At 33.8% G+C, this 15994-nt stretch overlaps 1 protein-coding gene across 4 annotated transcripts in view; it reads left to right on the forward strand.

Moving 5' to 3' along the window:
* Positions 1-15994, forward strand: part of WDR47 (WD repeat domain 47) — a 76171-nt gene that overhangs the window by 35420 nt on the left and 24757 nt on the right. For 2 of the 4 annotated variants that reach the window (XM_051993166.1, XM_051993168.1), the window contains exons 5-7: positions 3191-3993; positions 9044-9170; positions 11110-11288. In XM_051993166.1, coding sequence (XP_051849126.1) covers positions 3191-3993; positions 9044-9170; positions 11110-11288 — 1109 coding nt within the window. The remainder of the gene's footprint in view (positions 1-3190; positions 3994-9043; positions 9171-11109; positions 11289-15994) is intronic. The other 2 variants (XM_051993167.1, XM_051993169.1) reach the window with 1 other exon arrangement.

A 15994-nucleotide genomic window follows, 5' to 3' on the forward strand; every position in this document is an offset into this window, starting at 1 on the left:
ACCTTCATGGTGGTAGACTCACAATTTATATACTCTTTGAAGAGTAGGTGTTCCCAAGGGTAGCAATCATCTCTGATTGGCTAACAGTTAATGAGAGAATGAATATTACAGTGAAAAGATGTGCTATATTTCATTGAGGGTTTTGATGTTACATGACTGGATCATGGAAGTCTTGATCAAAAAAATATCAATTTCCATTTCACCTCTGACAAAAGGTAGAAGCCACATTTTCACAGACATGTCTGAGTTGACACAATGAGGAAGAATCCATCAGAATTTCTTTTACTTTTTAAAATTAGATCTCAGCCAACCTGGCTTGGTAAGTTATTTAGAAAGATTTCCCATGCTGTTTGATTTCTGGACAAGTAAGTAGAAAAGAGGAAAAACCTTGATCTGCGTACAATAATTGGTTGTAAATACCAGAGAGAAATAATCATTTCTTAAAACACAGATATGTACAAACATACATACATACGTAAACATCTACTAATGGACAAGCTCTTTAGGTTGCCCTTTCAGATGTATATTTATAATATGAGCCTTAGACAGTTTATCTTTTTGGTTTTTCTTTGTCTGCTGATACAATCATACTCTTTGAGTGATTGTTTTCCAAGAGATTATATAATATTTTGGGATTTGATGTAGTCATCACAATTTCATCTGTAAATAGGAGGATCTGAATTATCTCTGGGAATTTCTTTCAGCTATGCAGGATTATAGACACTTTTGTTTAATATACATATCTCCCTGCTTTATGCTCTTTGTCTGATGTTTATGATTAGAGAGTTAAAAACAGTTAATTGTTATTAAATCTTTTAAGGATTCTGGAATAATTTTGATGTATGAAAAAGACACTTTGTTTAAAAAATAGCCTGTAAAGTGCAGCATTATGCTCTCCCAAATCACATTATTTCATAAATAAATTGTAAATTTATCTACATTATTCAATCATTTGTAGAATGATAAATGTAATTAGGGTCAGAATCTCCAAAATAGAATAGCAGGTATACCACAGACTTCATTCTTCCCCCTCACCCCCATCCTTCCTTTCCTATTGTTAAGGGTACCACCATCTTCTTAGTCACCTAGGCTCTCAATGTAGGTTTCATCTTCTACTTGTATTCACCCCACAAATTAAATCAGTTGCAAAAATCTTATAATTTCATAACATCTCTCTTCTAAACCTTGGTGGTTTAGGCCTAAACTTGGACTGTTAAAACTACCTCAGAATCTTGCACCAGTTTATTCTATCCTCCACTTAATTGCCAAAATGGTTTTCCTAAAATGTTAAGTCTTAGCATGTCATCTTCACTAGTCCTCCTCCACTCAGTAAATTCTAATGATTCCTATAACCTTCAAATTCAAATATAAAATACTCTGTTTGGATTTTGAAACCTGGTTTCTTTCTACCTTTTTAGTCTTCTTATATTTTGTTCCCTCTGTGTACTCTGTGATTTAGCAAAACTGACTCTTGCTTTTCCTTGCTGGAGGATACACCATCCCAGATTCCCTGCCTTTTCATTGGCTTGCTCCTATGTCTAGAACACGGTCTTCCTTCCCTTTGCCTGTCTGGATTTCCTGATTTCCTTCAAGAGTCAGCTGAAATCCCAGCTTTTGCAAGAAACCCTTTTATATCCTCACAACCCTATTCTTCCTTCTGAGGTTGTTTCCCTTTTATACCATTATAGAGGTTATATTCATTTAGTTGTTTTCTCTACATTAAAATGTTTCTTTGACGTCAGTTGTCTCACTTTTTCTTTTTTGTATCCCTAGTGCTTAAGCAGAGTCTTGATGTGTATAGTAAGCACTTAATAAATGTTTCTTTAAAAAGTCTCATTCATTTGTCTAGTCATTATCTTATCCCCTGTAGATTTTCCCATCCTACTTTATATAACATCTAGTCAAAGGAGGCCCTCTGGGTTTGCTTTCTTTGGCTCCCCACTAGATTACCCTAGGACTACAACCAAGAGGAGCTCACATAGAAGATGTGAAATCCCTGTATAGGTTTATGCTCTTTATCTGTATGTGCTATCTGTGCATCTGACAATTCCCATTATTTGGTGGTAGAAAATAGATATAAGTACCAGCATGGCCATCTAGTCTGGTTTAAGCAGTATATAATTAGTTGATTAGTAAGCCAAATTACTTTCACTTTTAGCTGTATAATACTTGAAAATTATCATTCTTCAATTTTCATATTTCTTCTTGTCACATATTTAATTTGATCAAATTCATTCTTTTTCAGTTAAATTTTAATTAATGTACTTAATTTTGAAAAAAGACAGTAGGAAATACAAAATCCTTGTAACAAAAATGTATCATTAAGTAAAACAAACTTCTATATTGGCCAATATATGTTAGCAATGGCCAAAATTTTGTCTTATTAATCTCTTATCTTATCAGGAGATGGGAAGCTTCAGCACAATCCTTAGGAATCATGGTTGAAAACTAAATTGAACAGAGTTAAATCTTTTTTTCAATGTCATATAGTATAAATTGTTTCACACATGCACCATATACATGTTTATTTACTCAAAAACCTTTGGTTAAAAACAATTACAGCTTTCTTGAAAGATGCAGAACCAAAAAAACTAATAGTTTTTATCTGCTAGTCAAAATTGTCCCATTGTTAACTCCTTCAGTATCAAAGGATCCATCTTTAATCAATGAGGTCTCTCCTACTAAAATCATCCTGCTAGAATCCTGGTCATTCAGCTTTCACTTTTCAAGATTTGGCAATTTTAAAATCCAATATAATTTTTTTTATATGTTATGTATGTGTGTATATATATGTATATACTACATATATACATACTCCGGGTTTTAAAACTAGATGTGTGTGTGTGTGTGTGTGTATCCCCAAATTTGTTTAAGTATTTTAATAAGCAGGTTAATCCTATTGCAAGGCTTTAATCTTTCCTATAGTTCAGAGCTTCATTTGCACTGACTTCGACGAAGATTATTTCAGGAGGCTTATGTTGAAAATTTTGATTAGGAAGGTAGTGGGAGCAGAGTTTAGGTGTTCAAATGAAAACTTATATTTTTCATATATATTGTTAAATTCTATACACCCTTTGCAGTTAAAAGATTACAAAAACTAGCTTGACAAAATCTTGTATTGAAAAAAGAAATTCTATTCAGTTTGTGATCTTTTCAAAGAATGATCAATTTTAGTATTTTTTGTTTACAGTTGGAATTTACCATGCAAGAAGCTGTGCAGTGCCTCCATGCCTTAGAAGAATACTGCCCTTCTAAAGATGACTATAGCAAACTCTGTCTATTACTTACTTTGCCTCGCCTGACTAATCATGCAGAATTCAAGGACTGGAACCCCAGCACTGCACGAGTTCACTGTTTTGAAGAGGCTTGTGTTATGGTAGCAGAGTTCATTCCTGCTGACAGGAAACTAAGTGAAGCTGGCTTTAAAGCAAGTAACAATCGTTTATTTCAGCTTGTAATGAAGGGACTACTTTATGAGTGTTGTGTTGAATTTTGTCAGAGTAAAGCAACTGGAGAAGAAATCACAGAAAGTGAAGTACTTCTTGGCATTGACCTTTTATGTGGTAATGGTTGTGATGATTTGGACTTGAGTTTATTGTCATGGCTTCAAAATCTTCCACCTACTGTTTTCTCTTGTGCTTTTGAACAAAAGATGCTGAATATTCATGTTGACAAACTCTTGAAGCCTACAAAAGCTGCATATGCTGATCTTCTTACTCCTCTTATCAGCAAACTTTCTCCTTATCCTTCATCCCCAATGAGAAGGCCTCAGTCAGCTGATGCATACATGACACGCTCTCTGAATCCTGCTTTAGATGGCTTAACTTGTGGTTTAACTAATCATGATAAGCGAATCTCAGATCTTGGAAACAAAACTTCTCCAATGTCACATTCCTTTGCTAATTTTCATTATCCAGGAGTACAAAACCTTAGTAGAAGTCTCATGCTTGAAAATACAGAATGTCATAGTATTTATGAAGAATCACCTGAACGGTAAGTATTTGTTTATAAAAATTGCTGTGTGATAGAAAACATTTTGTTTTTGCAGAGTGAATTTTATAATTATCTTTAAAGAAATTAAATTGTATTTTATTTTAATGAAAATCTGCTTTCTCTCCTACTTCTTCCCTTCTCCTTCCTCATTGAGAGAGTAAGAAAAACAAAACCTTTGTTAAAAATATGGATATTTATGGAAAAACAGCATATCTATGTCCCATCACCCTCCCCAAAATCTCAGTCTGCACTTTGAATCTGTCAGTTCTTTAATTAGAAAATGAGTAATGTGTTTAAACACAAATCTTATGGAATTATAGTTGGTAATTGTATTGTTGTTATTGTATAAATTTCCTAGTTCAATTCTTATAACCCTTCCCGAGTTTCTCTGAAACTATCCCCTTCATTATTTCTTATAGCATTGTAGTGTTCCATCATATTTATATACATATATTATTTATTAATCCCATTCTCCTATTGATGGTACCCACCAACCCCAGTTCCCAGTTCTGATGAGGTCTAGGTATAGGGTATCTAAATGAAATTAGGGTTTGAGGTCTAGTGGCAGGTTCGGGGTACAGGGAGTCAAATAGAGCTCCCCTGCAACTCCTTTGGATTCGGCACAAGGATACGGAGTTAAATGAAGTCTAGTGGCAGTGCGAGTCTCCAATAAAGGAATTTATTGGCCCGAAAAGCTAGATTGATAAAAGAGGTTTATTATGGGGTTTGGAAGTAAGGTTAGAGTCTAGTTACTCTAGGAAATAGGTAAAGATAAAGAAATAAGAAGGGCACAGGAAACAGGATTCCAGTGGACAGAGGGTCCTGGCATGCCAGGCATAAGGCTGATATATTTGGAACCTCTGCAAAGAAAGGATTCCAGCTTAACTCTTTTATAATGAGAGATTCAGCTGGAGGGGCCTATGGGTGGAGTCCCAAGTTGGCTCAGATCCAGGTGAGGCTGGGACAGGCCTGGATCTTTTATTGGAATTCAAAGGGACCAGGATTTGTGAATCAAAAGGTCCTGGATTGATAATGCATCAACTAGGAGGGGTTGGGAATCAGAAAGAATAAATCAATTCTTAAAGGGACCACACCCACATCAGTTCTTTGTCCCCATAAAGAATTGCTATAAATATTTTTATAGTTATGTCTCTTATGTACTTAAGTTTCTTCTATTTTTGATTTCTTTGGGATATAAACCAAGTGAGAATGTTGCTGTGTCAAAGGGCATGTACAGTTTAATATCTTTGGGGCAGATGAACCTTAAAGTTTTTGAGACCAGCACAAGTTAATTCCTTACAGTTTTAGCTTCACTGCCTACCCCAGTATCTGTCATGCAGCAGAAATTTGATAAAGATTTGTTGATTGGTTAATATTTTTAAGTAACATTGGATAGAGTTACTTAGAGGCATGGGAATAATAATAATAATGGACATTTAAATGGCACTTTTAAGTTTGCAAAGAACTTTACAAATATCATTTCATTTGATCCCTATAATCATATAAAGTAGTGCTGCAGGTATTGCTATTCTCATTTTACAGATGAGAAAATTGATTCTCAGAGAAATTAAGTGACTAGGGTTTATAATAGAACATCAGTGGTGTTAAGTTCAAACAGAAATGGATTCCTGTAAGCACACTTTGTTGTAGTTGTTTGCCTCAAGGTCATGTAGCTACTAAGTATCTTAGACCAGATTTGAAATCAAGATTTTAGGTCTGACACTCCCATCAACTGCATCACCTAGTTATCCCTGCATATTGACTTAAAAAATCATAAGTTAATATTATGTTGTATATTGTATTTAATATATACTTTAACATATTTAACATGTATTGGTCTAACTGCCATCTGGGGCAGGGGATGGAAGGAAGGAGAGGAAAAATTGGAACTAAAGGTTTTGCAATTGTCAATGCTGAAAAATTACCCATGCATATATCTTGTAAATAAAAAGCTGTAATAAAAAAAATTAACATTATGTTGGATTGTATTTTTGTCAAACATTTCCCAATTGCACTGAAAACAGTGGCCATTTTAAAATAACACTTGAATCTTCCTTCATCCTTCCCTTTAATCCCATTTTTCTTCACCTTCTACTCTAAGAAAGGAATGGTCTCTTCTACAGTACTATCCCTACTAGGCATTGATACTGTAAAGAGGATCTGTAATCTGATCTATAATCAGATACATCAGTTCCAGATACTACCATAGCTGCTTCTAGAAGTACCTTCCATGAGAAGGGTACATGGTAGGGGAAGTGGAAGAGGAAGGGAAAAAGCATTTAATCAATTGCCTACTGTGTGCAAAGGACTTCATTAAGTACTTTACAAATAATGGCACCCAAAATATTGCAGATATGAAATGGGAGTGTCTTTTAATGGCAGACATGAGCAGACTTGACTTTTAGGCATGATATTTTTTTTGAAGCTTCATCTTAAATGTATTCACTTTCAGGTGAATATATACTCTTTTTTTCAGTCAGTACATTGTCAAAAGCTTTAGTAAATGGATTGTCTTTGTGTACACCATTTAGTCAGAGTTGAATCAAGTAGTGAAATATGAAGTGACAAGAAATAAAGACTACTTATATTATTAAATGAGTGATGTAAGGAACTGGAAAGCTTCTGTGTCATACTATATAGGCAAGGAGAGGAATAAGCATTTCTGTATCATCTGCTATATGCCAAGTATGCCCTAAGTGCTTTATGGATAGTATCTCATTTGATACTCAGAACACAGCTGAATGAAAGTTGTGCTGAAATGCAAATGTATTATTATTGAAAATATATTTGTGTGTATTTTAGGAATTGAATATATTTAGTCCGTCTTTAGTAAGTAGTTTTCTCAACTGCTTTTAGACACTTAAATACTAAATCATCTCCTAAAGAGCAAATTAAGTGTCTTAGACATAAACATTAGTGGAAATTAATTTCTTAGTCTTTTTAAATTCAGTGATTAATCGATAGGTTTATATTTGTTTTCCCACTTAATTTCTAAATTCATTACATCTACATAATGCTTTAGAGTTTGAAAAGTACTTTATAACTCTCATTTGATCCTCACAATAATCTTGTGAGGCAGGCTGTGTTAGAATCGCCCTTTTTTACCAATGAAGAGACTGAGTCTCAGAGATAATACATAATTAGTCTAAGATCATAAATCAGTAAGTATCTAAGGTAAGTTTAGATTAGAACTCAAGGCTTCTTGACTCTTCTCTAGCTGTATCCATTCAGCCAAAAAAAATTAATAAAGTAAAGTCTTATTTTAAAAATTTGGCTGCTAACATATTTATCCCCAATATGATATTATTATGTTTAATTCATAATTCTTCATATTACAAGGACTTTTAAAGAATGAATGAATAAAGCATTGATTATAAGTGCTTACTACAGGAAAGCACTGTGCTTAGTGCTGGAGATACAAATAGAAAAGAGAATCTCTGCTGTCACTCATATCAGAGCTCACATTGTCATAGGGAGATCAATACATAGTTTGTTTCAGTCATAACTCAGAAAAGATTCTGTGGTCCTTAAATTATAGCAGCAAAGCAGATGGTAATGCCTCTTTTTGATGTCATTTGCACTGATAAAATCATAGCAGTTTCTGATGTTTCAGCTTTGGACTGGGCCAAGGACTTTGAAGATAGGGATTTTCTTTTCTGTGTTTTCCAAAGCTGTGGCTGTAGCACCCAGAGGAGCACTTAGCAGCCTCCATCTCACAAAGGTGCTTTCCAAGATCATCACTATGGGCTCTAGGCTGGAAGCATTGCTATTCTGAAGGGTTCTTGGGTTTAGGGTCCTGGGTTGCCTCTATCAGGGTTGGAAGAGAGATAGTATTGGTGGTAGTTTGACTTAAATGAAATATGTTGTCTCCTGTCTTTTCTTCAGTTTTTTTCTGCCCTTTTTTTTTTTTTTTTTTTTTTTTGGCTGCTTTAGCTAGGCAGACTTGCCTGCCTCTGTGAGAGGAAGTTGGTTAGGAAGGTTGATCTGTTCTTCACAGGAGTTACTTTACTGTAATGGTAGAGAGCTGATAGTAAATAAGAGCAGTGGTCAGGATTAGAAATGTCGACAAGGTCCCTGGGCTGTATCAGCCAAATCAGATTAAATTGTAATTGGGAAATGTTTATAAAAATACAACAAAACAGAGAGAATGTTAGTTTGTGGTTTTTTAGAATGTCGCCAGCAGGGATCCATTTCTATTTGAGTTTGGTGCTGCTGGTCTGGATCAGTGCTGCCCATGGTTCTTTTTATATCAGTAGATAGTAGTTGGTTGCCAGTTGCTACTGATGGCATTGAGGAAGTGACCTTTCTCCTGGATTTCTCCCCTTGGTGATGGTTTTGGAAGTTGTACTTTAACCAGATCTGATGGTTTTGGGGCATAGCTGTTCCTAAGACTGTTGATTCCGGGTCCTGGTCTGTCTCCATTTAGGTTGTTGCCAGCATTTCTGAATGAATGGACAAATGAAGAATATTAAGAATAACCAGATAAATCCATCTTAAGTAGATTGTAAATGAGACATACTCAAAAATGGAAAATTATATATTCACCTTTTGCTTGTATTAAATATAGAGAAATTGAAGACAGTTTTTCAGGAAAATATAGAGAGATATTAAAGGAAGGCATGGGGTAATCCTTAAGAAACTATTTGGAGAGAGGATATAACACAGAATTATATAAATTTAAAATAGGAATGAATCTTAGAAAACAGTAATTTAGTTCATCTACCATACTAAGTGAGGAAACTGGAGCACATAGACTTTAAGTGACTCTTCAAAAGTCATATAGCTAATAAATAGGCTGGAACCTTAGTTCAATGCTCTTTTCTTTTCACCATATTAGGTCTGTAGAGTCTGGAAGGTTTCCTAATGTAGGAATCTAATTTTTTTCATGAAAAAATAAATTTTCAAGAAATTTACTTGTTACATTTGTCTTATATGAGATTTTTCTTCGCAGCTCTTTGTGAACATGTTTTCTATTGAAATATATCTCTCCCCACACCTGTTTGCCTACACTAATTTCATCATTTTTCTTCCTTTTGTACTTTATGGAAAGAAGTGATACTCCTTCAGAAGCACAGCATCCTGTGAGCAGTGAAAACTTAGAGCAGGGTTCAGCTTCAGAAAAAGAGCCAGTCAATGGAACACAAAATCCTGTACCAGCCAAGCCAGAAAAAAATGAGGTAACATCATCATTTAAATACAAACTAGAACTTGTTGATTTGGAATTTAGCTGTAGTTTTCTAGTGCTTCTTTGGGGAAATATTTTTGACTTTTTCTTGTGAATGGCTTATTTCCCCTCTTCTCAAATGAATATAGGGTATTTTTAAAAACTTGATCATGAATGACTGGGCAATATAGATTTGTCAATGTATAATTATGTTTTCTACTAAGTCTGTATATCTCTAGCCCAAGAGTAATAAAAAATGGATCAAACATAGGCTTAGGTTTTCAATTATATCTTGTAATCTTTTACTTTAATGAGAAAGCTACTATCTACACTATTAATATAAACCTGTATTTGATTTTGAGTTTTAAGGGTTGGAGATTATTTCTTGAATTTTCTTATAGCTCTGAAGGAAAACAATATAGTTTCTAAAATCAGGATTAATTTTATGTAGAGCCATTAGAAAAGGTCATTCCAGTTAAAATTGTTGAGTTGAAACATTTCATGGTGACAGTAAAATTTCTTATTTAAACTGATACTGTTTGCTATCTCCCATAAATATTGCTGTTAACGAATAGTTGGCAGAAAAAAACATTTAATATATTATTGATAGTAAGATTGTTGGAAATAAACATATCATTTAACTAATTCTTTCTGATTTTTTTCAGTAGAAAATATTGAATTGTAGTAAGTGAATAATAAACTTAGCTATACACTTGTGTTTTTAACAAGTCAACAATTAAGCCATGGCATTTTTTCCTATTGACTTTTGAGAGTGCTTTTTGAGAATAATTTCAACAGTCTCTATCTCTGTCTCTCTTATTTTCTCATTTTCTCTCCTATTTAATTACACACATATATATGTGTAATATATGTGTGTATGTGTGTATATTGTATACATATAGAAGTTCTCTTAAAAGAGAATTCTTAAAAAGTTCTGTATTGGTCACCTCTCAAGCTGGTCATTCTGTTCCAAGATTCTTTCAGAACACTTGACCTGTTAACTGGTATATAGCCATCCCAGAGGAGAATAGGCCTATTATTACTCTATATAACAGCAGCTTGGTAATAGAATCTTTTGTTGCCAACAATAGAATCTAGCAAATATTAATCTACATTTAGAGAATATCTTTCTTCTAGATGTTGTATAGTTATTGTGCCAATAGGAAAATTGAAATAGTTTATCTTTTTTCTTTTTGTTTTTAGAAGTTATTTTAAACCATTCTAAAATACTTCATAAGAGTGAAGTTTTGTTAAGTTTCCTATATGGCATAACTAAGGAATTTTAATACTTAAATTAAGCATGTTGAACAAGACTATCGAAACATTTTGTGGAACAGTAATATCCTTTGTATGAAAAATTAAACTTGTAGCAGCATGATAATTGTGGAAATATATATAGAAGAGTTGCATATATTTAACATAGATTACTTGCCATCTAGAGCAGGGGGTGGGAGGAAGGGAGGGAAAAATTTTGGAACACAAGGTTTTGCAAGGGTGAATGTTGAAGATTATCTATGCATATATTTTGAAAATAAAAAGCTTTAATAAAATATTAAACTTTTAGATCATAATAAGAGATAAATGTTTAATTGCTTTTTCTGTCAGCACTGATGGATTTATTTTGAGCCATCTGGATTTCTTGTTAGATCTTGTTAGACCATAAATTATATATTTTTAAAGATGGATGGTTGGGGTTAGGAATACAGTCTGGGACCCGAGAATAGATCAAAGCTAATTGGCCTACTTGAATATGGAGCCATGTTCTTGACCTTACTGTTATGCTAATATTTTGTATAGAACAGTATGAGCAATATTTAATATGTTTGACAGATTAAAAATTTAAATCAAATTTAATAGAGTAAATTTATTATAATAAAGTTCTTATAGTTTTTAGTTATTTGTCATAGTCTTTTAAAATGTATTTATATTTGTGTAATCTAATTTTTTTAAAGCTTCGTGATTCAACAGAACAGTTTCAAGAATATTATAGGCAGAGATTACGGTATCAGCAGCATTTAGAACAGAAGGAACAGCAGCGACAAATTTACCAGCAAATGCTACTTGAAGGAGGTGTAAATCAAGAAGATGGTTCTGACCAGCAACAGAATCTTACTGAGCAGTTCCTTAATAGGTTGGTTTTTTTTTGGGACAATTTTTTTCAACTTTTAAAAGTTAACTGAGTTTTTTTTTTTTTTTAACAAAATATGATGCCTTTTATTAATATAGCTGAAAAGCTTAAGATTCTTGTATTTTGCTTCCAATAATTTCTCATGTATTAAAGACTCTTATGTTACAGATTTGCTCACACTCACCAAGCGCCTATTCCCCTTGTTTCTCTATCCAGGCACACCCTTTTCTCATAAGGAAGATTAGGGCTCAGGACTGATTCAGAATCAGATCTCTCAAGGCTTTGTCTCTATTGACCTCAGGTGCTGATATTATTTCATGATATGGTATCTGAACTTAGAACTCAATATAGCTGGAGGGCTTGATATATCAGTGAAGTGCCTCATCTTTTCTTGTGCCCTCCTCTCTACTTTCTCTACATTACCATAATTCTACCAGAGTTCTATATCTGGTCAAATCACCTTAAGTATTAACACCCTGGAAACTTTCATAAGTCCTCTTACTCTCTAATCAAACAAGGATCACCAATGGCAAGAAAATGGTCTTGATACTCTTTTCTGACCTGGGGAGTAATTAACAATTATTATTAGTTATGAGTACCTTTCACCTTCTTTAAACAGTAGCTGCCTTTCAAATTTGAACTAAGCATCTTATAATTATAGAATACTACAGATTCATCTAGTCTGAGCCCTCCTCTGGTTAAATCATTTTAAAACCCATTTATCCTCCTTTTAAAATATTGTTGTTAGTGTTTTTCCCCTCCTCTAGTTGCTTCAATTAATTAATTAATACCTTATTAATTAATATATATTGTTGTGTGTCTCTTGTCATCTGACTCCTCCTATCTTTAATTCCCAGTAAGATGTAATTTCTTTGAAAATAGGGCTTTTTTGTTTTTTATATCCTCAGTACTAGCACTGTGCCTTGAACACTTTTTTATTAAGTGATTTTTAAATTTATTTTTATTAAGTGATTGATGAAATTTCAATTAATTGAATTCTGTAATTTCTCTTGTAGCATAGTCTAGTTTAATGCTATCAGGAAACATATTTAGCATTGCTTCTACTTAGAGTCTTATAATTTTGGCAAGAAAGTTAAAATATTGCTATTCCTAGAATAACAAGTTTATACATTAAAATGGCAGTGTTATTCCTCAACACTTTTCCCCTTTTTAATTTATCCCCACTAATTTAATCTTTTCTTATGTAACAAATTTCTCAATTTTTTAATAATTTTGTTTGTTTTTCTGTAGATCACCTACTCAGGGGTCCTCAAACTTTTTAAATAGGAGGCCAGTTCACTATCCCTCAGACTGTTGGAGGGCTGGACTATAGTAAAAACAAAAACTTTGTTTTGTGGGCCTTTAAATAAAGAAACTTCATAGCCCTGGGTGAGGGGGATAAACGTCCTTAGCTGCTGCATCTGGTCTGCGGGCCATACTTTGAGGACCCCTGACCTAAGTGTTCCGTATATCTTCTTATGTCCTTTATTAAAAGACCTGACTAGAATTTAGTTTAATACAGGAATTCTTAACTTGAGTTCTGTGAACTTTTTAAAAACTATTTTGATAAAACTTTAATATATTTATTTCCTTTTCTAATCCTTTGTATTTTATGTTGTATTTGTATTTATTTTGTATATTATTCTGAGGAGTCCAGAGGCTTTAACTTCTATGAAAGTTGGACAATGAAAACCTACCTAAACTTGTTCTTCAGCAATTAAAAACTTTTCCTTATCAGACCATTCTCATCCCAGTGATTTTGATTTTCCAACTATTATCATTCAAATCCATTTCTCTGCCCAACTTCTCCAAATTCTCTCACCCCCAATCCCTTATTCCTATTTCCCTCAACCTGTGTCATACTCTAAAGCTTCCCACCTCTTCTACCATACTCTTCTGGAATGCTTATTTCATAGGGAATGATCTTGTTTTCACCTTAAGTCTGTTCCTTTCCCATGCCTTTCATTTTCTAGCTCTCACTGAGACCTGGTAATTCTGATAATTTAGCTTTCCTGGCCTCAATTTCCAGCACTGCTGCACTTGCACTTATTTCCTCCAACTCATTGGAATACTTCTTATACCTCATTATCACTTTCTGTACCCTTCTTCCATCACTCAATAACCTCTCTTCCTGTCACTTTCATGCTATTCATCTCTACTACCCAAATCAAAATCCCAGGAACCTTTTTCTATAGACCCTCAAGTCACTCCCCTTCCTTCTCCAAAGAGTTTGGTGCCTGGTTTATAATTTTTTTCTCCTCCCCAATTCCTGCTCTTATACTAGAGGACTTCAGTTTATATACTGATATTCCCTTAAACACCTAATCATTCCTCAACTTACTTATTTCCCATGAGGTAGTTCTCTACCTCAGCCATAAACAGTCATATTCTTTATTTTTTTTTAAGTGACTTGCACAGGGTCATATAGCTAGGAAGTGTCTGAGTCCAAATATGAACTCAGGTCCTCCTGAATTCAGGGCTGGTGCTCTATCCACTGTACCACCTGGCTGCCCCAACAGTCATATTCTTGATTTTGTCTTTACCTGCAAATGGACCACTTCTCTGACATTTCTTTATCTGATCCCAGTCTATTGTTCTTTATCCTCTTGGTGATCTCTTATGTCTGGACTCCTGTTTTTTTCCCTATGACATTACTCCTACACTAGCTGTACTGCCCTCTCTTCTCCTTTTGGTGAACCATTTCATTCTAAACTCTATTCTTGAGTCACTTTCTTTCCTTTTTAGAACACTCTTGATCTTGTCCTACCAAGTCTCAGCCTTGGATAATTCCTACCATTTACTACTGCTGCTCGTCCACCTGTCTCCTCAGTAAGAAAAATATGAAACGTTACAGATTATGTGCCACCATAAATTGAACTGGGCCTTCATAATGGCAAGGCAATCTTTTTTTTTTACTTTTCTAATTAATTCACTATTTCATTCTTTGCAGCAGATCTTCTAAACCTTTTCATCCCTCCTAAAATGCACTGTGGCTCCTTCTTTTCCCACCATAACAATTAAGAACTATAACTCATATTTTACAAAAAAAAAAAAAAATTAAGACCTCCGTTTGTTAGTTGCTCTTTCCTCTTCCCTCCTCCTTTTCTTGTCTCCTTATCCTAATCCTAATCACCCAGACGCCTTCCATCATTTTCTGCACCTTCGTTTTGGTCTCACTTGGTGACTGTGTCAAGGCTAATCCCTCTGCATGCACAAATCCACCCTCTCTTCTCCAGTAGATTTCCTCTCTTTTCATCTCCACTCTCTCGTTATTTCCAATCTCTGGTTGGGCTAGTTAGATGGAAGGATTTACTAGTCATAGAACAGGAGGCTGAAAAGAAATGATGTGAAAAGTCCAGAAATTAGTTAAGTGTTCCTCATTAAGCCAAGCTTTTACCATACTAGAGTTTTGTTTTATATTTTAACAACATTGTTGTATTTAACAACATTTTATCAACATTGTCTTGGACACATTTAAATTGTGACTCATTATGTTGGATCCCTTGCTTCCATGACTTGTGTTTAATTACTGTAGTCATGACCTGGTTTATAGCTGTGTAATTCATTTTTTGTCCCTATGGTGTTCTTTTCCCTCTTGAATTAACTGTTTTTGACAGACTACTTTTTTGCCTTGCCAAGGTTATTTTGAAATCAGTTTCATCATTTTAGACATAGCAACAACACTGAATTTGATAATTGATAAACTTAATATTTTTACAATTAATTTAATTATTTTACTACATGATAAAATAGTGCTGGACAAAGGACTCTTGAGACCCTAGGGTCATCATTAGGTGATGTCGACTTTTAATTATTCTTATATATAATTCTGAAACTGGCTTTCTTATTACTTGGAGCTTAAAGTATTAACAACTGTTTAGAACATAATTATGTTCCAATCCTTCAGGGTAATATCCATTTCTGAATGAATCTATAGAAATTCAACTAATTGTATTTATTGTATTGATTATTGTTAATAGTTTTCTGCTTTTCTAGAAATTTGCAAGCATCATAGGTGATCCATAATCATTTTTTCCCAGATAGTATACTCTTATTTAGTAATTTGGTATTTCATTGGAATTGCTGTATCACTGAATATTTGCAGCTTAGATATGCTTCTCATCTCATGTTATTTTTGTTCATGTTCTTCCATAAATCCTCCAAATGGGATAACTTTTTAATAGTTTGTGGATTTTTCAGATTCCTCATTCTTTAATTTTTCCACTTTACTGCCTGCCTTAATTAGAAGTGTTTAGCTACTGTGAAACAACTTATCTGTGTTTTATCTTTTAAAGAAAGTTTTGTTATTTTTTGTTTACATGACTGTTGTTTCTCCCATAATCAAAAGAACCCCATCTTGTAATAAAGAAATATAATGTTCTCATTTGAAGAGAGAGATAATTCTATGAAAAAAATAATTCTTTTATTCTGTGCCAGTGGCTGGCACAGGAAACAGCAAACCATTCCAATATTTTCCCAAGAAAACCCTAAATGGTGACATATAAAGAGTCTCATATGATTGAAAACGATTCAGTGACAACAAAAAAATGAATAAGTGGGTCTCAGTGAAAGACTTTGGTGAAAAGGACACCAAAGGATTCAGGAACAGGAGATGAATTCAGATTAGGAAATTTTGAAAGAAGTAAGGTTTTGTTTTTGTTTAAATTCTTTGCAGTCTATATTTTTCTTCCTTTTCATTTGTTCTCTGA

The sequence above is a fragment of the Antechinus flavipes genome, chromosome 4 (genome assembly GCF_016432865.1).
Source record: "Antechinus flavipes isolate AdamAnt ecotype Samford, QLD, Australia chromosome 4, AdamAnt_v2, whole genome shotgun sequence".
Taxonomy (NCBI): domain Eukaryota; kingdom Metazoa; phylum Chordata; class Mammalia; order Dasyuromorphia; family Dasyuridae; genus Antechinus; species Antechinus flavipes.